We start from the raw sequence: 18,447 nt of genomic DNA on the forward strand, positions 1-18,447 counted from the left end.
TTGAGGATTTCTGAGTGTGGGGCGGATAGATGGTGATGGTTGTGTGTCTCTGAGGATGAGCCCTTATAAAGGAATATATTGGAAACTAAATAGAGAAGTACTGTGTGTGGGTTGATCCCTCTGATTCTCAAGTTGGGCCAGAAGGGCTGCCTTTAACCCCATTCTGCCCTGTCCCAGTACTCTAATCAGTTCTCTGGCAATATTCCAACAGAAGGGAGTTGCTGAATAGGGAGTTCTCCTCCCCTACTTTTCTTCTGTTTGGGGAGTGGTTTCATTGTACCCCAGATGGTTAGCTTCCCCCTGCCCACCCCCGACCCTCACATCCCCCTGTCTGTCTCCTCTCATGACTGTACTGAGGGAGAAACTGTCTTTGCTATTTTTATATATTCCTGCCCAATCAATGAACTTAACATGGATATGTAATGTGAATTAGATTTCTCCTGGTTGCTCCTCACAACTTGATTTATGTGTTTGTTATAGTTTGGATATTTATCCCTGCCCAAATCTTATGTACAAATGTAATCCCCAGTGTTGGAGGTGGGGCCTGATGGGAGGTGACTGCGTCATGGGAACAGATTTCTCATGAATGGTTTAGCACCATCACCTTGGTTGACTGTGAGTCCTTGTGATAGTGAGTAATCTCTCCTGAGATCTGGTCGTTTAAAAGTGTGTGGCACTTTCCCCCAACTCTCTTTCTCCCTTGCTTCTGCTCACACCATGTGAGAATCTCCTGCTCCCCATTCGCCTCCCTCCATGATTGTAAGCTTCCTGAGTCCTCCCTAGAAGCAGATGCTGGCATCACACTTCCTGTACAGCCTGCAGAACCATGACCCAATTAAACCTCTTTTCTTTTCTTTTTTTCTTTATTTTTCTTTTCTTTTTTTTTTTTTTTTTTTTTTTTTTTGAGACAGGGTCTTGCTTTGTTACCCAGGCTGGAGTGCAGTGTCACATTCACAGCTCACTGCAGCCTCCACCTCTCGGGCTTAAGCGATCCTTCTCCCTCAGCATCTCAAGTAGTTGGGAACACAGGTGCATGCCACCACACCCAGCTAATTTTTGTATTTTTTGTAGAGATGGCGTTTTGCCATGTTGCCCAGGTTGGTCTGGAACTCCTGAGGTCAAGCTGTCTGAGGGCCTCGCCAAGTGCTGGGATTACAGGCGAGAGCGACAATGCCCAGCCTACCTCTTTTATTTATAAATTACCCAGTTTCAGGTATTTCTTTAAGGCAATGCAAGAATAGCTAATGTAGTGGTTAAAACACAGGTCCAGGAGTCAAGAAGATCAGAGTTCATCCCAAATATGATGATACATTGGCTTATGGCTTTAGGACATTCCTATGACTTTTCTTTCATAGTTGGTGCACTTGTGTAAAAGCTATAATATTGTGTACTGGGTATTGTTAGTCTTGACTTGGTCCTTTGAAGATGAAAGGGTTCTGTAAACCCTCAGCATTATACTTTTTTTTTCCTTTGAGACGAAGTCTCGCTCTGTCACCCAGGCTGGAGTGCAGTGGTGTGATCATGGCTTGCTGCAGTCTTGACCTCTCTGGCTCAAACAATCCTCCCATCTCAGCTTCCTTAGTAGCTGGGACTATAGGCACACACCATCACACCCGGCTAATTTTTGAATATTTTGTAGAGACAGGATTCACCATGTTTCCCAGTCTGGTCTCAAACTCCTGAGCTTAAGGGATCCACCTGCCAAGTCCAAGTGTTGGGATTACAGGTGTGAGCCACCACACCCAGCCAACATTATACTTTTCAAAGAAAGCACTTCCTTTACCTTTTACTGAGTTAGTGGATTGACTGGGTGTAAGTAGGAATCTTAGCTTACTGAAAACCTTTAGCTTCCCACCCCCAGAGCCAAATCTTATCATTGTACTTAGGTCCTAAATCTGTTTTTTCTCCAATACATGTTCAACTGAATGAAAACATACATACAACTAGGCATACAGAGTAATAATGATCATTTAAGTTGAGGCTTGAATCATTTCTAATGCACTCTAACCTAACAATCTGAGTCAGACTAATTTGAAGACATAACCTCACCCATTTTTTAGCCTATATGGGGGCAGTTTGTTAGTTTCTAATGAAAAGTGTCATAAATAATTTGGGGTATGGCTATATAAGCATGATTAGCACCTAGTAGCAGAGTCAACAATATTAAGCACCTATAATGTGCAGAGGACCTCTGCTGATTGTGCTGAGGCCCCAGATTTAGCCCAGTATTTTGGCCTCCTGCTTGTTCCACGCCAAACTCCATACTTGCAACTCCAGGATTAGGTCAGGGAGGGGCTGTGCAGGACATGGGTAGAGGCTAGGGACATGAAAGGGTGGTTATGTCCCTCTTATTTGTTTTCATGACTACTAGAATTCTCGTCTGGCATGTTGTACCCTGCAAGGCCACCTCTGGGAAGTACTCCTGTAAATCAGAGTGACTTGATTGCTTTATGAATATATCATCTGAATGGTGCAAATTGATTTAGATAAAACTGATTTAGTTAATCCCTTCCCTAAGAGCAGGGCAACTTGCTTCAACTCGCAGATCCTAAAGTGGTGCCAGTGGAGTCTCACAATTGCATCCAAATATTGCTCTGAGTAGTGAGCCTGTCCATTCCTTCATCCCTCCTCCCATAAAATCTGCTGACACCACAATAATTGACAAGGGAACTACACAAGGAGTATGTCTGTCTTCATCATTCAGCAAACCTCATTGGCTTGGTGAAGAGGAGAGAATGTTGTCTTCTCATTCTATCCCATAGAACTCAAGCTCTGTCTTTTCAGACAGGGACACAGAGCCCTTAAAAGGGTGAAGACAGGGCTGTGGGCACAGAATATGTCTCAAATGGCTGCTCTTGGAAGTACCTGCTTGGTCTTGTGTGTGTCTGCCATTCAATCTTTATGAATCTTGGTAATATCCTTGCTGTTAGGCCATGGGGCTCGGCTGCTAGTAGAGGCCAGGGGGTGCTCCATTTCCATTTAGCATTAAGTTTTTGTCCTCTCTTTGGCACAAAAGCGAGAATGAAGCTCTGTGTTCATGAAGCACTCCTTACTCATTAAGCTGGGTGTCTTGACTTAGAACATTGCATCATCAAAATATGAGATGTAACATGTTGATACTGGATATACAACAGTTTTGGATAATTCAAAATTGTTTACATTTTGATAAATGAAATTTTGGTACCAAGATGGTGTTGCACTAACATCTGTACTTCAGGTCTCTCAAAAAATATTGTGTTCATCACTAAGCAGTGTACAGAAGAGACTAGAAAAGTGTTTCTCAACTGGTGTGTTGGGTCATGCTAGCAAGTGAGAAGACCAGATGAGTGGTGTTGAGACAAGAAATTCCAGCTGTAATTATCTTCTTGTACAGATAGCTAATCTACTTTTTATTTACCTTCTCAATATATTAAATATATTCCTTTCTCCACTTTCATGTATTAAAACTCTGCTAAGAGTTTTCTGTGGGCTTAAGTAGTCTGTGGCTGTTTCTATTTGTTTCTCTCTTTCTGTCTTCCCCTTCTTTATGACCATAGGCAGATATAATCCTTTTGATGATGAATCTCCCAGATGCTGAGTTTTCTTTTAGAAATTCTATAAATTACTAAGACTACTAGATAGTATAAGATGCTTAAAGTGTGGGTGGTGGAGGGATTTTGAGTAATGTGCCAGCATCCCATTATTTCCTTTTCCTTGTGGGATTCACCTGAATACACTCTAGGATGCTGGTTCAGCCTAAGTGGGTTGGCAAAGTATCATTTGTAAGCATTATCCTACTTGGGTTCTGGCCTCCCTGCAGAGCTCTGGCTGCCTGACCTTGGGCTTTGTCTCAGCTTCCTTCCCGTAGGTCAGACTCCGCTGGTTGATGAACAGCATCCCCAGTCTCTGGATCATCGTCTTACAGAGACCGAACAATCTGATAACAAACCCATCATACAATCTGAAATCGTCCTGAAACATGAAATCCCAGTATTTGCAATTTGCCTGGATAGGAGCATAATGTATGGGCATGGCAGACAATGCTAATTCATGACAGTGAAGTGTCTTAATATATACAGCACAGAGATAGAAAAATGGTTTACGGTCCAGATCCTTGATCACTTTGTCTATAGCCCTTTGTTCAGTGTTGCTAGGATCCATGTGGTTCCCAGGGAAGTAGAAGCTTGATTTCAAATAGGCCTCTGTTCTCTGTCCCTTGTTTCTGACCTGAACTTGGGGTCCTCTCAGCCTAACATTCAATAACATGTCTTACATACATATATTGCCATTTTTATTGTGTAGATGACTGCCTGTCCAGGTGAACCACTGAACATTTAAAAACTTACAAATATTTTGTTGGGTAACAGAGGTTAGGAAAAGCAATCCTAGAGGAGATGGAAAGCTGTACCAGTAGTCATAGGTAAATTAAGTTTGTTTTCCATTTGTTCCTCAACCCTGCAACTGCCAGTGTAATCTGCATTAAGATAAAGGTGTTATGAATTGTATTTAGGATTCCTGTCAATTATCATGTGTTACCTTGGCAAATCCATTTGTTGGTTACTTGAATTAACCTTTTGGGTTTGTAGCAGATTTAGGACTTCTAGTTCTGCTATTTTGATACTCATTTTAATGTTTATATGATGACTATCTTGTATAAAATACTCAATGTTTGGATTTAAAAACTAATTATTGAAAAGAACATACATTAATTCCATGTACTATAAAGTATTAAGTAGGCTTTAATAACCTATTAGACAGGAGCTGGCACTGGTGCTCTCTGCCAGTCGGTAATCAGCCTCCAGTTCTGAGTTCTCCCTGTGCAGGATGAAAGTTTAAGAGAAAAGAAAAGAGACAGCCCTTCACTTGGAGAGGGGTGGGGATCCCAGTCTAAAAGTGAAGACATGAGCATAACAAATACCATGAACAGTCCCATGATCTTCCAGAAGTCTTGTGGAGGAGTGTGATTGTCTGCCATTATGTCAACCATGTGTTTGGGATGAATTTCCAAACATTTTTGGCTTTTCTTAATAACTTGCTTTGTTTCTATAATCTATGAATGTATGATGAGAATACCTGTATTTGTGAAGTAAACTAATACTTTTATTTTATCCTCGTCTGATCCTCACAATAGCCCGTGAGATGGGCAGGGCAGGTATTTTTCATCTGATATATGAAAAAGCTGTGGCCCAAAGAGTTTAAATGTACCTAGGATTGCTCGGCTAATTTGGTTTAGATCCAGGACTACAACCAGGCTGTATTATGAGGGTCAAATGAGATAATGGCTTTGAAATAATTTGAAAAGTATAAAGTGATATACAAATGTAAGGTGGCTATTATCGATTATTATTACTGACCACCTAGCCTCTTCTGTCTAGGTTTCTATTTTCAGTTCTTATCCTATAGTGTGTGAATTCGATGCATTGGTTGCCTTTTGTGTTCCAAAATGATCTGCTTTGAGCTTCAAGGGGTTCTTTTCTAATCATGGTGTTCTAGAATTTGGATTTTGGTTTCTTTTACAGCCCCCAAATATATTCTCACTAGTTTATATTCCCATGGGACTCTTCTCCCCTTTAGTTGTCCTCTGGAACATCCATTATATCTTTTTTGAGATACAACAGACAAAAACCACTGTACTTTGAGCATCTTAGTAATGCATTTTGTTTATGTCCTGCTCCAGTGGCTGTGATGTCTATCACTTGTTAGCCTTCCTAGTCACACTAATAAATAAAAATTGTGTTTTTAGGAGCTAGTTTACAATAATCCAAGCTGTCTTTTTATGTGGTAACAGATAGCAAGAGCTCTATAATAATCGGATGTCAGAGCCAGAAAGCATCTTAAAGAGATCGTCTGGTGATTCTAGTTTAGCTTGAACATTTTACAGTTGAGGAAACATCAGACTAGGCCAGGACTCATTTGCTCCTTACCCCAAGGCAGGGAGACAGTTTCTAATACTTTAAGGAAGAACTCATGGGACATTAATTTTAATATCCTGAAGAATGTTTATTTTATATATATATATATTTTTAAAAAACCTACATTTTTTTTTCCAAGGCATAAGAATTTTTCTTAGTACAGAACAAAATGAAAAGTCTCCCATGTCTACCTCTTTCTACACAGACACAGCAACCATCCGATTTCTCAATCTTTTCCCCACCTTTCCCCCCTTTCTATTCCACAAAACCGCCATTGTCTTCATGGCCCGTTCTCAATGAGCTGTTGAGTACACCTCCCAGATGGGGTGGTGGCCGGGCAGAGGAGCTCCTCACTTCCCAGTAGGGGCGGCCGGGCAGAAGCGCCCCTCACCTCCCGGACAGGGCGGCTGGCCGGGTGGGGGGCTGACCCCCCCACCTCCCTCCCAGACGGGCGGCTGGCCGGGCGGGGGGCTGACCCCCCACCTCCCTCCCGGACAGGGCGGCTGGCCGGGCAGAGGGGCTCCTCACTTCCCAGTAGGGGCGGCTGGGCAGAGGCGCCCCTCACTTCCCCGACGGGGCAGCTGGCCCGGCGGGGGGCTGACCCCCCCACCTCCCTCCCAGACGGGGCGGCTGGCCGGGCAGAGGGGCTCCTCACTTCCCGGTAGGGGCGGTCGGGCAGAGGCGCCCCTCACCTCCCGGACAGGGCGGCTGGCCGGGCAGGGGGCTGACCCCCCCACCTCCCTCCCGGACGGGGCGGCTGGCCGGGCGGGGGGCTGACCCCCCCACCTCCCTCCCAGACGGGGCGGCTGGCCGGGCGGGGGGCTGACCCCCCCACCTCCCTCCCGGACGGGGCGGCTGGCCGGGCAGAGGGGCTCCTCACTTCCCAGTAGGGGCGGCCGGGCAGAGGCGCCCCTCACCTCCCGGACGGGGCGGCTGGCCAGGCGGGGGGCTAACCCCCCCACCTCCCTCCCGGACGGGGCGGCTGGCCGGGCGGGGAGCTGACCCCCCCACCTCCCTCCCAGACAGAGCGGCTGGCCGGGCAGAGGGGCTCCTCACTTCCCAGTAGGGGCGGCCGGGCAGAGGCGCCCCCCACTTCCTGGACAGGGCGGCTGGCCGGGCGGGGGGCTGATCCCCCCACCTCCCTCCCGGACGGGGCGGCTGGCCAGGCGGGGGGCTGATCCCCCCACCTCCCTCCCGGACCGGGCGGCTGGCCGGGCGGGGGGCTGACCCCCCCACCTCCCTCCCGGATGGGGCGGCTGGCCGGGTGGGGGGCTGACCCCCCACCTCCCTCCCGGACGGGGCGGCTGGCCGGGCAGAGGGGCTCCTCACTTCCCAGTAGGGGTGGTCGGGCAGAGGCACCCCTCGCCTCCCGGACGGGGCGGCTGGCCAGGCGGGGGGCTGACCCCCCCACCTCCCTCCCGGACGAGGCGGCTGGCCGGGCAGAGGGGCTCCTCACTTCCCGGTAGGGGCGGCCGGGCAGAGGCGCCCCTCACCTCCCGGACGGGGCGGCTGGCCGGGCGGGGGGCTGACCCCCCCACCTCCCTCCCGGACGAGGAGGGAGGACACTCCTCACTTCTCAGACGGGGTGGCTGCCAGGCGGAGGGGCTCCTCACTTCTCAGATGGGGCGGTTGCCAGGCAGAGGGTCTCCTCACTTCTCAGACAGGGCGGCCAGGCAGAGACGCTCCTCACATCCCAGACGGGGCGGCAGGGCAGAGGTGCTCCCCACATCTCAGACGATGGGCGGCCGGGCAGAGACGCTCCTCACTTCCCAGATGTGATGGCGGCCGGGAAGAGGCGCTCCTCACTTCCTAGATGGGATGGCGGCCGGGCAGAGACGCTCCTCACTTTCCAGACTGGGCAGCCAGGCACAGGGGCTCCTCACATCCCAGACGATGGGCGGTCAGGCGGAGACGCTCCTCACTTCCCAGACGGGGTGGCTGCCAGGCAGAGGCTGCAATCTCGGCACTTAGGGAGGCCAAGGCAGGCGGCTGGGAGGTGGTTGTAGCGAGCCGAGATCACGCCACTGCACTCCGGCCTGGGCGCCATTGAGCACTGAGTTAACGAGACTCCGTCTGCAATCCCGGCACCTCGGGAGGCCGAGGCTGGCGGATCACTCGCGGTTAGGAGCTGGAGACCAGCCCGGCCGACACATCGAAACCCCGTCTCCACCAAAAAAATACGAAAACCAGTCAGGCGTGGCGGCGCGCGCCTGCAATCGCAGGCACTCGGCAGGCTGAGGCAGGAGAATCGGGCAGGGAGGTTGCAGTGAGCTGAGATGGCAGCAGTACCGTCCAGCTTCGGCTGGGCATCAGAGGGAGACCGTGGAAAGGGGGGAGAGGGGAGAGGGGAGAGGGGGGAGGGGGGAGGGGAGAGGGGAGAGGGGAGAGGGGAGAGGGGAGAGGGGAGAGGGGAGAGGGGAGAGGCAGCTCTATCTACCACACAGTCTTGGGTGCAAAGTCCTTGTTTTTTTCCACTCATGGATTTTCTATGAAGGGAATACTATAACTCCTCAGGAAGGTAGTGGGAGCTCAGATACATGCTTTGCAGACCCGGAAGAAAAAAAATTAGATGGAATAATAATTGTTAATTAAGTGGGCATTTAATTATGCTCAAGTAACCTTTGAAATAATAGAATTATGCAAAGTACAGATCACGACTTCTCTCTTGATCAGAGTTAGCTAAAGGCTAGATTTGGAGGACAATGCTGAAATCAGTCTTTTATTTCATAAGTGTAGGTTGCATTATTTTTACGTTTTTAAAAAATTTTAATTTTTGAAATTTATTTTTTATTTTTATTTATTTTGAGACAAAGTCTCATGCTGTCACCCAGGATGGAATACAGTGGCACAATTACGGCTTACTGCAGCTTCGACCTGCTGGGCTCAAGCGATTTTCCCACCTCAGCCTCTCAAGTAGCTGGGACTACAGGTGCATGCCACCACACCCCGCTAATTTTTGTATATTTTGTAGATATGGGGTCTTGCCATGTTGCCCTGGCTGGTCTCGAATTCCTAAGCTCAAGCAATCTGCTTGCCTCTGCCTCCCAAAGTGCTGGGACTACAGGTGTGAGTCACCACGCCAGACCCATTATTTTTTATCTTAATCACCTTCATCAAAACTCCTTTTGTATTTCTACCCAGTTATACAGCCCAATGGTACCTTCTTCTAGTTTATGCTCATCGACTTCTTTTTTCAGAGGTCTCACCCTGTAGTAAGGCACAAGGTAAAGAAAAGCCATACAGAAACAAACATACATATCTGACTATATATGGCAGTAACTAAATGGTTTGGAAGGGAACTAATCAGGGTGTGTGGATGTGGACATTTGTTTCTTAATATGGCAATTGGTCCTGCCCTCTCAGGTATTTCATCAATGCGTTTTTATGACAAATTGTAAAAACTTTCAAGATTACCTGTCATTGAGTTGCACCCTATCAGATTCACATCCTGTCTTCATCCTTAGCATACTCTCTAACTCTGTATAGATTAGTGATTCACAAACTTTTTGAAATTGCAACAGTTTGCCATTGTTTAATTTTTGTCATGCCACTTCCTCCTGCTAAAAGTATTTCATGATAATAGGAGTCAAATATTTTTCAGGAGTCACTTATATACTTTTTAAAGTGAATAAAAATTGGGAGCTGAGAATTTTGTAACACTCATTGATCACTAGAGATATCCCAGGGTATTGCAAAACCTAGACAGGGAATCATTGACCTAGAAAAACAATTGAAAGGAACAAGCAATCCAGTAGAATTTATAAATACTACATAATCACACAGTTGTTAGTATAGTATAGTGATTTGCTGTTTACACCCTGGAGTCAGACAGACCTGGGATTGAATCTCTTCTTTAAAAAAATTAGATGTAATTCACATGCCATAATATTCACTATTTTAAAGTATACAATTCAGTGGTTTTTGGTATCTTCACATAGTTGTGCAATCATCGTCACTATCTAATTTTAGAACCTTTTCATCATCCCAAAAAGTAACTCCATATTTGTTAGCAATCACTCCTCATCCCCCATCCTCCCCTGCCCTGCTCCTGGCAACCATTAATCTACTTTCTGTTCCTTTGGGTTTGCCTATTCTGGATATTTCATAAAAAAGGAATCATACACAAAATGAGCCTTTTGTGACTGGCTTCTTTTACTTACTGTTTTCAAAGATCATCCATGTTGAAGTATGTATCAGAACTTCATTCCTTTTTATAGCCAAGTAATATTCCACTGTGTCTATCCTTTCATCAGTTGATGGACATTTGGGCTTTTCCCTTTTGGCTACTATGAAGACTGCTGCTATGAACATTTGTGTACAAGTTTTTGAGTGAACACATTTTCCATTCTTTTGGGTATATACCTAGGAGTGGAATTATATGGTAACTCTACATTTAGCCTTTTGAGGAACTGTCGAACTATTTCCCAAAAGCAGCTGCACCGTTTTTTATTTCTACCTGCAATGTATGAGGGTTCTAACTTCTCCAAATCCTGGCTGACGTGCTGTTTTCCAGTTTTTGTTTGTTTTGTTTTATTATATTTTAGCCTTCTTAGTGTGAAGTAGTATCTCAATGTGGTTTTGATTTGCATTTTCCTACTGGCTAATTATGTTGAGCACCTTTTCATGTGATTATTGGCCATTTGTATATCTTCTTTGGAAAAAATCTATTGAAATCCTTTGCCCACTATTAAATTGAGTTACTTATCTTTTTTAATCTTGAGTTGTAAGAGTACATTTCTAGAGACTAGACCTATATCAGATATAATAATATGATTTGCAAATATTTGCGCCTAGTCTGTGGGTTGTCTTTTTACTTCATTGATGGTGCTTTTTGCAGCACTCAAATTTTAAATTTTGATAAAGTACCATTTATGTATATTTTCTTTGGTTGCTTATGCTTTTGGTGTCATCTGAGAAACTGTTGCCTGCCTAACCTAAGTTCACAAAGATTTATGCCTATCTTTCCTTCCAAGAGTTTTATAGTGTCAGCTCTTACATTTAGATCATTGATCTGTTGTGAGTTAATTTTTATAAATGATATGAAGTAGAACTCCAACTTCATCCTCTTGCATGTGGATATCCAGTTGTCCAAGCACCATTTGTTGAAAAGAGTATTCTTTCTCCATCGAATGGTCTTGGAACCCTTGTTGAAAATCAGTTGACCATAGATATATATAGGTTTATTTCTAAAGTTTTATCCTAAGTTTGACTCTTAGTTTTGCCACTTAGAAACAAGTGTGACCTTGAACAAGTTACTTTTTTTTTTTTTTTGAGACGGAGCCTCGCTCTGTTGCCAGGCTGGAGTGCAATGACACGATCTCGGCTCAAGCAACCTCCGCCTCCCGGGTTCAAGCAATTCCCCTGCCTTAGCCTCCCGAGTAGCTGGGACTACAGGCATGCACCACTACGCCTGCTAATTTTTTGTATTTTAGTAGAGACGGGGTTTCACCATGTTGGCCAGGATGGTCTCGATCTCCTGACCTTGTGATCCGCCTGCCTCGGCCTCTCAAAGTGTTGGGATTATAGGCGTGAGCCACCACGCCCAGCCTACTTTTTTTTTTTTTAAATAATGATAATACCTACCTTTTAGAGAGTTGTTGTGAAAAGTAAATGAGGCAATGCGCATAAAGGGTATTGTTCAGGTGCTTAGATAACCAGAAAGGTAGGGAAAATGGGAGATAATTGAAAGGATTCTAAAATATTAGGAGTACCCAGAAGAAGAAAGCCTCATAAATTAGAGATGATTGAACACGTCTGAAGAAGTTGATAAAAGTATTCAGTTCCCGAAAATTGGCTAAAACAGTTAATATATGATAATTAAAAATCAAACAGATTCGAAACAGTATAGAAAAGCTAAAATAAGCAAGAGGCAGTAACTATCTTAAAATATTCTTTACAGAGCTGAAATAAGTTAAGGTAGGTTATTTTAGAGTACTAATGATTGGGTTTTTTTCTTTCAAAGACTCTTGAGAATCTTTTGAAAGCTATGGGCAACCCTTTCCCCAGGAAAAATGCATATATGACATACAAACACATTCTGCAAACAGTTCTAGGAAGTTCAGAAGTCCCCGGTTAATAAATCCTATTTTGACCTTACCCAAAGCAATCCTGACCCATAGCGTGCTTTCCCAAGCTTAATTTCATAATGAGGTTCAAGTGTCACACTGACTTGGAAATAAATTTTAGATTTCCAAACAAAATTTAAGAGCTTTTCCTCTGTACAGGACAATTTATATGGCACCCTCTTAAGCCTTAGGAAAGCTGTGGTACTCTAATTGTTGTTATATAGTTTTCAGCATACATAGACATGGCTTTCAGCAATATATGTGACCAACCCAGGTAGCTTCCAACACAGACATTGAGGAATGCAGGCATACAGTTCTAGAAGAGATAGTAATAGAAGTGCAGTGTGAGGTGGAGATGGGCCTAGAAGACAGAGATATGATTCTGGAAGGAACTCAGAATGAAATAGGCAGATTCAGAGAAAGTAAGAGAGACAGAGAGAGATAAAAATAGACGTAGAAACATGCTGTTAAAAAAAAAAAACTCTATAAACTATGTTAAATATACCAAAGTAAAGATTTCCAGAATTCAAAAAAAAAAAAAAAAAAAAACTGTCTTGTAAATGGTCCAGATAAACCTCAGTGAAGGAGGTGAGATGATTGAAATAAAGGTGTAGGGAAAAGAGCACAGGCATTGGAATTATACTGACCTGTGCTCTGGGTATGTATGTTTTTGGTTGATTTATTTAATGATTCTAAGCCCTAGTTTCCTAACTGTAAGGTGGATACAGTAATAGTAACTTCCTCACAAGTTTCCTGAAAGAATTAGTGAAATAATGTGTAAAGTGCTTAACATAGTACTCAGAATACAGGAGATGCTCAATGAATGCTAGACCCCTTCTTACTCCTAGTTTAAGTGATACTTCATTAACAATTATTGAATACAGTTTGTGTGAAGCACAAACTTGTGCTGTGAATGAAAATATAAAATAGTTGATGCTCTCAAGGAGAAGGAAGAGTTAGCTGGAAATACAGCTATGTAAGTGAAATAAAACAGAATGTTCTGGAAGCCACCAGTGGTTGAGGTGATAAAAACATGTAGATGAGAGATCTCTTAGATTTCTAGGCTTGGATGGTGATATTCACCAGACAGGGAAAATCAGAAGAGGAGCAGGTGTTTTTTGTTTGTTTTGTTTTGTGGAGGTGAGGAGGAGCACAACAAGTTCATTTATAGACATGTTGAATTTGAGAATCTGAGTAATATATCAAATGGAGCTCTCTAAGGCAATATTCCTGCTGTCAGTGGAAGTTGGAATCTTCATCTCTCAAAAGTCTCTTCCAATTCTAAGATTCAATGACGTATGTACATTTTAATTGTTTACTTTTTCATCTGTATGGGTGAACGTTGATAGATGTTATAAGCTACAAAATACTGGCCAACAACTTTCAAGCACCTGTAAATTCTAAAAGAAAAATACCATGTCTCACTTAAAAAAACTGGCTGTACAAACATCTGAATCTACTAAACCAACTGAGTGACTGATTTACAAAAAGATTCTTCACTTTTATAACCTCATTTAATATAGATTTTCATTAAATAGGTAGTTAGTTCAGTGCATTTAAAAGGTTTGATTTAGAAACAGCTTTTAGGTGTACATCTATTGTACTTAGGCATAAAGTATAATTGTACTCAGTACTTATGTATCCTGTGACAATATCTGAACAAATACCAATGGCAGAGCAAAATTTTCAAGCTCTGATGAGAGTCTCCAATGATGACAAGATAATGAACAAAAGCTACTCAAAAGCAAACAATGCTTTTCTTGGGCTTGGCTCTGTGGCTCACTCCTGTAATCCCAGCACTTTGGGAGGCTGTGGTGGGCAGATTGCTTGAGCCCAGGAGTTCAAGATCAGCCTGGGCAACATGGCAAAACCACGTCTCTACAAAAAATATAAACAAAAATTAGCTGGGCTTGGTGGCATACGCCTGGAGTTCCAGGAGGCGGAGCCCAGGAAGCTGAAGCAGGAGGATCGCTTGAGCCCAGGAGGTGGATGTTGCAGTTAGCCAAGATTGTACCACTGCACTCCACCCTGAATGACAGAGGGACACCTTGTTAAAAAAAAAAGCAAGAAAGATGCCCTTTTTCTTTCCTATACATAGGATTAACATTTTCAGTCAGTAAGATATGTTTTATATTTTTCCTTAGTTAAAGACAACTTAGAATATTTATGTGTGTATATTTTAATTAATGGAAGACTCTAGGCAATTAAGAATTAGGTACCTGTGTGTTCAGCACAGAAATGCCTGTGGAAAAATAGATAGAGTTACCAAGAGGTTGGTTTCTTGTCAGTTGGGTGGCTTTTTTTGTTTGTTTTGTTTGTTTGTTTGTTTGTTTTGGCAGTCTCGCTCTGTCACCCAGGCTAGAGTGCAGTGGCATGATCTCGGCTTACTGCAACCTCCGCCTCCCAGGTTCAAGCGATTCTTCTGGTTCAGCCTCCCGAGTAGCTGGGACCACAGGCAAGCGCCACCACGCCCAGCTAATTTTTGCATTTTTAGTAGAGACGGGGTTTCACCATATTGGCCAGGAACGTCTGGACCTCCTAACCTCGTGATCACCCACCTTGGCCTCCCAAAGTGCTGGGATTACAGGCGTGAGCCACTGTGCCCGGCTGGGTGACCTCTTTTACTCACTGATGCTCACTAAATTGAAGGTTACCAGATCTTAAAATTTCTGGCACTTTGCTAATTTCTATCTAGATATTGATTTGCATCCTGTTATGTTTTAGAAAGTATGAAAAGACACATGGGAGGTGAGCTTCATAGCTGGCTTGTGCTAGTTCAGCAGGTGTTTAGTAATGAAACCAAACTGAAGCCACAAGGCAATATGACTTTATTATTGATCAGCAACTATTGCTGAGTAGGTTGAAAAGTTTGAAATCATTCCCCATTCAGCTTGATGAACTGAAGGGGTTTCTGAAGGTGAGGGAAGAAGATGAAAGTGAAAACTATCATCTTTTATCTCAAGTAACTCAGTTTACTAGGAATAGAATGGAACGGAAATTTCCATGTGTGATAATAAGAAGTAATTCAAGTTCACACTCTGAGGAAAAACTTATTATCCTGCACCAAGGGCTACATTTTTCTAAAGCTCTCTCTTTTTTATGCAGGCTTTCAGAATGGAATCATTTCAGGAAGTAGAGAGTTACTTTAAAATATGGCATTGTTTTCCTTACACTGGATGTCACATAGAAGCAGCCCTACAGTTTACCTTGAAGTGAAATAGAGGACAATATTGGAGAATAGAGATTGGGAATTTTGCAGGGTCTCAGCCTTATCTTAGTCTAGGAAAAGAGATGTCAGTGGAGAATATGTGAGAGAATGATCCATGCAAATATTGTGAACTGGAATGGTAATGTTAATCAGTCTATCAGGATTCAGAGGTGGCCATTTGGTTTTATCTATTTGTGCATGAAAATAAACATAGGCATTTGTCTAAAACAAGGTTTGAAGGGGGAGAAAGTCTTCCTGATTAGTTCCCAAATTGCTTTTCTATTGCTTAAGCATCTCTGGGGAATCCAGCACGTAAACGCACCCATTGGTTAGTGTATAATTGTGTTATATCCATTTTCCTTTGGAAATGCCTAATGACTCTTGCTTTGTATTCCTTGCAGGTGAAAGCCCAGCCTCCGTGGTTCTTAATGCCTCAGGAGGACTATTTTCACTAAAGATGGAAACACTGGAGTCTGAATTGACCTGTCCAATCTGCCTAGAGTTGTTTGAAGACCCCCTTCTGCTCCCTTGTGCTCACAGCCTCTGCTTCAGCTGTGCCCATCGCATTTTGGTATCAAGCTGCAGCTCTGGTGAATCCATTGAACCCATTACTGCTTTCCAGTGTCCTACCTGCAGGTATGTTATCTCACTGAACCACCGGGGTCTGGATGGCCTCAAGAGGAATGTGACTCTGCAGAACATTATTGATCGCTTCCAGAAGGCTTCAGTCAGTGGGCCCAATTCCCCTAGTGAGAGCCGCCGGGAAAGGACTTACAGGCCCACCACTGCCATGTCTAGCGAGCGAATTGCTTGCCAATTCTGTGAGCAGGACCCGCCAAGGGATGCAGTAAAAACATGCATCACCTGTGAGGTCTCCTACTGTGACCGTTGCCTGCGGGCCACGCACCCCAACAAGAAACCTTTCACCAGCCACCGCCTGGTGGAACCAGTGCCAGACACACATCTTCGAGGGATCACCTGCCTGGACCATGAGAATGAGAAAGTGAACATGTACTGTGTATCTGATGACCAATTGATCTGTGCCTTATGCAAACTGGTGGGTCGTCACCGAGACCATCAGGTCGCATCCCTGAATGATCGATTTGAGAAACTCAAGGTAAGGGATCTGGGGAGCATCCCCTATACAACTTTGTCGCATAAATGCAGTTAGCAAGTTCTCTAATAAAATAGGTGACTTTTCCTATATGACAAGTGAGTTAACTTTAAGTTGTTCTCATGAGGAATAACCTGCTCTCCTGCAAGCTCTTCCTGGAGCCTATCTCATCTGTTGCATAAACATTCTTGCATTCACACACTTCTGGCTAACTTTTGGGGAGTCAGCTCATGGCCTGCAACACCAGTAGTTCATCCAGGGAAACACACCCTCTATCTTCTGTCAGTGACATATTGCTTATTATATATCTTTGCTATGATCTTTCCACCTCTTCTTTTAAGTATGTGAGTACTTGTGTACGTGTACTACAATTAGCATATGTGTCGATTTGCATATGTAGGTATATGGCAATGGGAAGGCAGGGTGTGTCTCTGTGTAGGTGTGGGTGGAGGTGGCTGAGTGTATCTAGGTAGGTGAGAGATTTTTGTGGAGGACATTATTGTATGTTTGTGTTTGTGTACTCAATACACTAAAGAAACAAAAGTTTGGCATTGGCCATTACAAATTGCCATTAAGCCTTTAACATAGGGCTAATTCTAAGCCTGCCTTTAAAAACAAAACAAAACAAAACAAAACAAAACAAAACAAAACAAAGAACTGAAGAAACTTCAGTATACCATGAAATTGGGAGGGATAATTAAATATCTGAATGAACAATTTAAACTGAAGGCAATAAATATTTAATCCAGTATCAAATTTTGTGACAGTGCTCACTATTATGGGCTACAAACTGAAGCATTTGTTTATAGTTCCTGCCTTACAAGTTCCTAGTCATTTATGTGTATTCAATGGACAGAGTTTTCTAAAGTTGTTGTGTCATATAATATGTATGTACAAGTCTAAGTGCCCATAAAAAGTCCTCCTACCTTACACTGATGATCCAGCGAATTGTTTTATTCCCATTGCTTGTCTGCTATGTTGTATAATTTCTCTTAAGAAGGGAGCTACTTAGCAGATATTCTAGAAAAATAAAATGTTTAAACGGATAGTAAAATTACCACTCCAAATAGAACCTGAGTACATAAGCCAAGCTAGAAGAAAGACCCAGATAGGATAAAAGGAGGGCAAGAAGGGAATGGAGATTTTCCTCCTGCCGTGCAGTGGATGATTCATTGTAACTTCTGTAAAAAGTATAATGTTGGTGAGAGTAGCAGTACTCAGAATAGGATATATTTGTCCTGTAATTTGTTGCAAATAATATTGAGAGTAGTCACAATGACTATGGTTTGTGCCTCTTTTGGTTATTATTTATACCTGATATGTATAAATGTATAGCAAATTCAATTTTTTTATTTCACTCAAGTTGATACTCTCATTCATATCAAGGCTGCAGAGGGAAATAATCTTGTTAACTTCAGTTCTTAGACTCATAAGATGTTAGGCCTTTGACTTGGTCTAGTCGAAGCTCTCTACTTTAAAGTTGTATAAACAGACCTTGATAGATGAAGTGACTTGGTCAAAATCAAAGAAATGATTAGTAATGGGAAAGCTAGAACTGGAACTTAGCCTCTAGATTGAGTAACTATCCTTTGTACTGTAGCCGGCTGCCACTTTGTTTTGGATCTAAGTTTTCCCCATGAAATGTGATTTGAAACTTAACTTTATGCTCCCACAACTGTACATTTCGTGGTCATAGATAAATGATTAATGACACCAAGGAAGGGACAGATTGTATAAACTTACAGCTGTATAATGGCAAAAGATAGGAGCGGGGTTATAGGAAGAGTGGGGGATGTGAAGAGGACAGAACAATCTCTGCCAAATATTTGCAGGTGTTGGGACTATAATAAGTCATTGGCCTTGAGAAATATTCCAAACAGAAAAATCTGTGTCCATATGCACTGTTGAGATAACAAAAAGACTGGCTAGTGTAAGCTTGTATTACAGAAAACTAGCTATTTGAAAACATCCGAAAACATGATGATTGATTAGATATTTGGCATCATGAAGCTATAGCCCTCATCTCCAGGGATGGATGGAACATGGACATATTTTACCAAAATATATTTTAGTCTGTGACTAATCGGTAATTTTTGGAGAAAGAAAGCCAGATTTTGAATAGTTCCCCTTTAATATTTTAGGAAATGTGCAGAAAATTCTGATTATAAA

At 43.3% G+C, this 18,447-nt stretch overlaps 1 protein-coding gene across 4 annotated transcripts in view; it reads left to right on the top strand.

Annotated features, from left to right (window-relative positions):
* MID2 (midline 2) overlaps positions 1–18,447 on the top strand; it is a 108,223-nt gene that overhangs the window by 1,721 nt on the left and 88,055 nt on the right. For all 4 annotated transcript variants that reach the window (XM_016942892.4, XM_054676879.1, XM_016942890.3 and 1 more), the window contains exon 2: positions 15,566–16,281. In XM_016942892.4, the coding sequence (XP_016798381.1) occupies positions 15,622–16,281 (660 nt within the window). In that variant the 5' untranslated portion in view covers positions 15,566–15,621. The remainder of the gene's footprint in view (positions 1–15,565; positions 16,282–18,447) is intronic.

This window comes from Pan troglodytes, chromosome X, assembly GCF_028858775.2.
Source record: "Pan troglodytes isolate AG18354 chromosome X, NHGRI_mPanTro3-v2.0_pri, whole genome shotgun sequence".
Classification (NCBI taxonomy): domain Eukaryota; kingdom Metazoa; phylum Chordata; class Mammalia; order Primates; family Hominidae; genus Pan; species Pan troglodytes.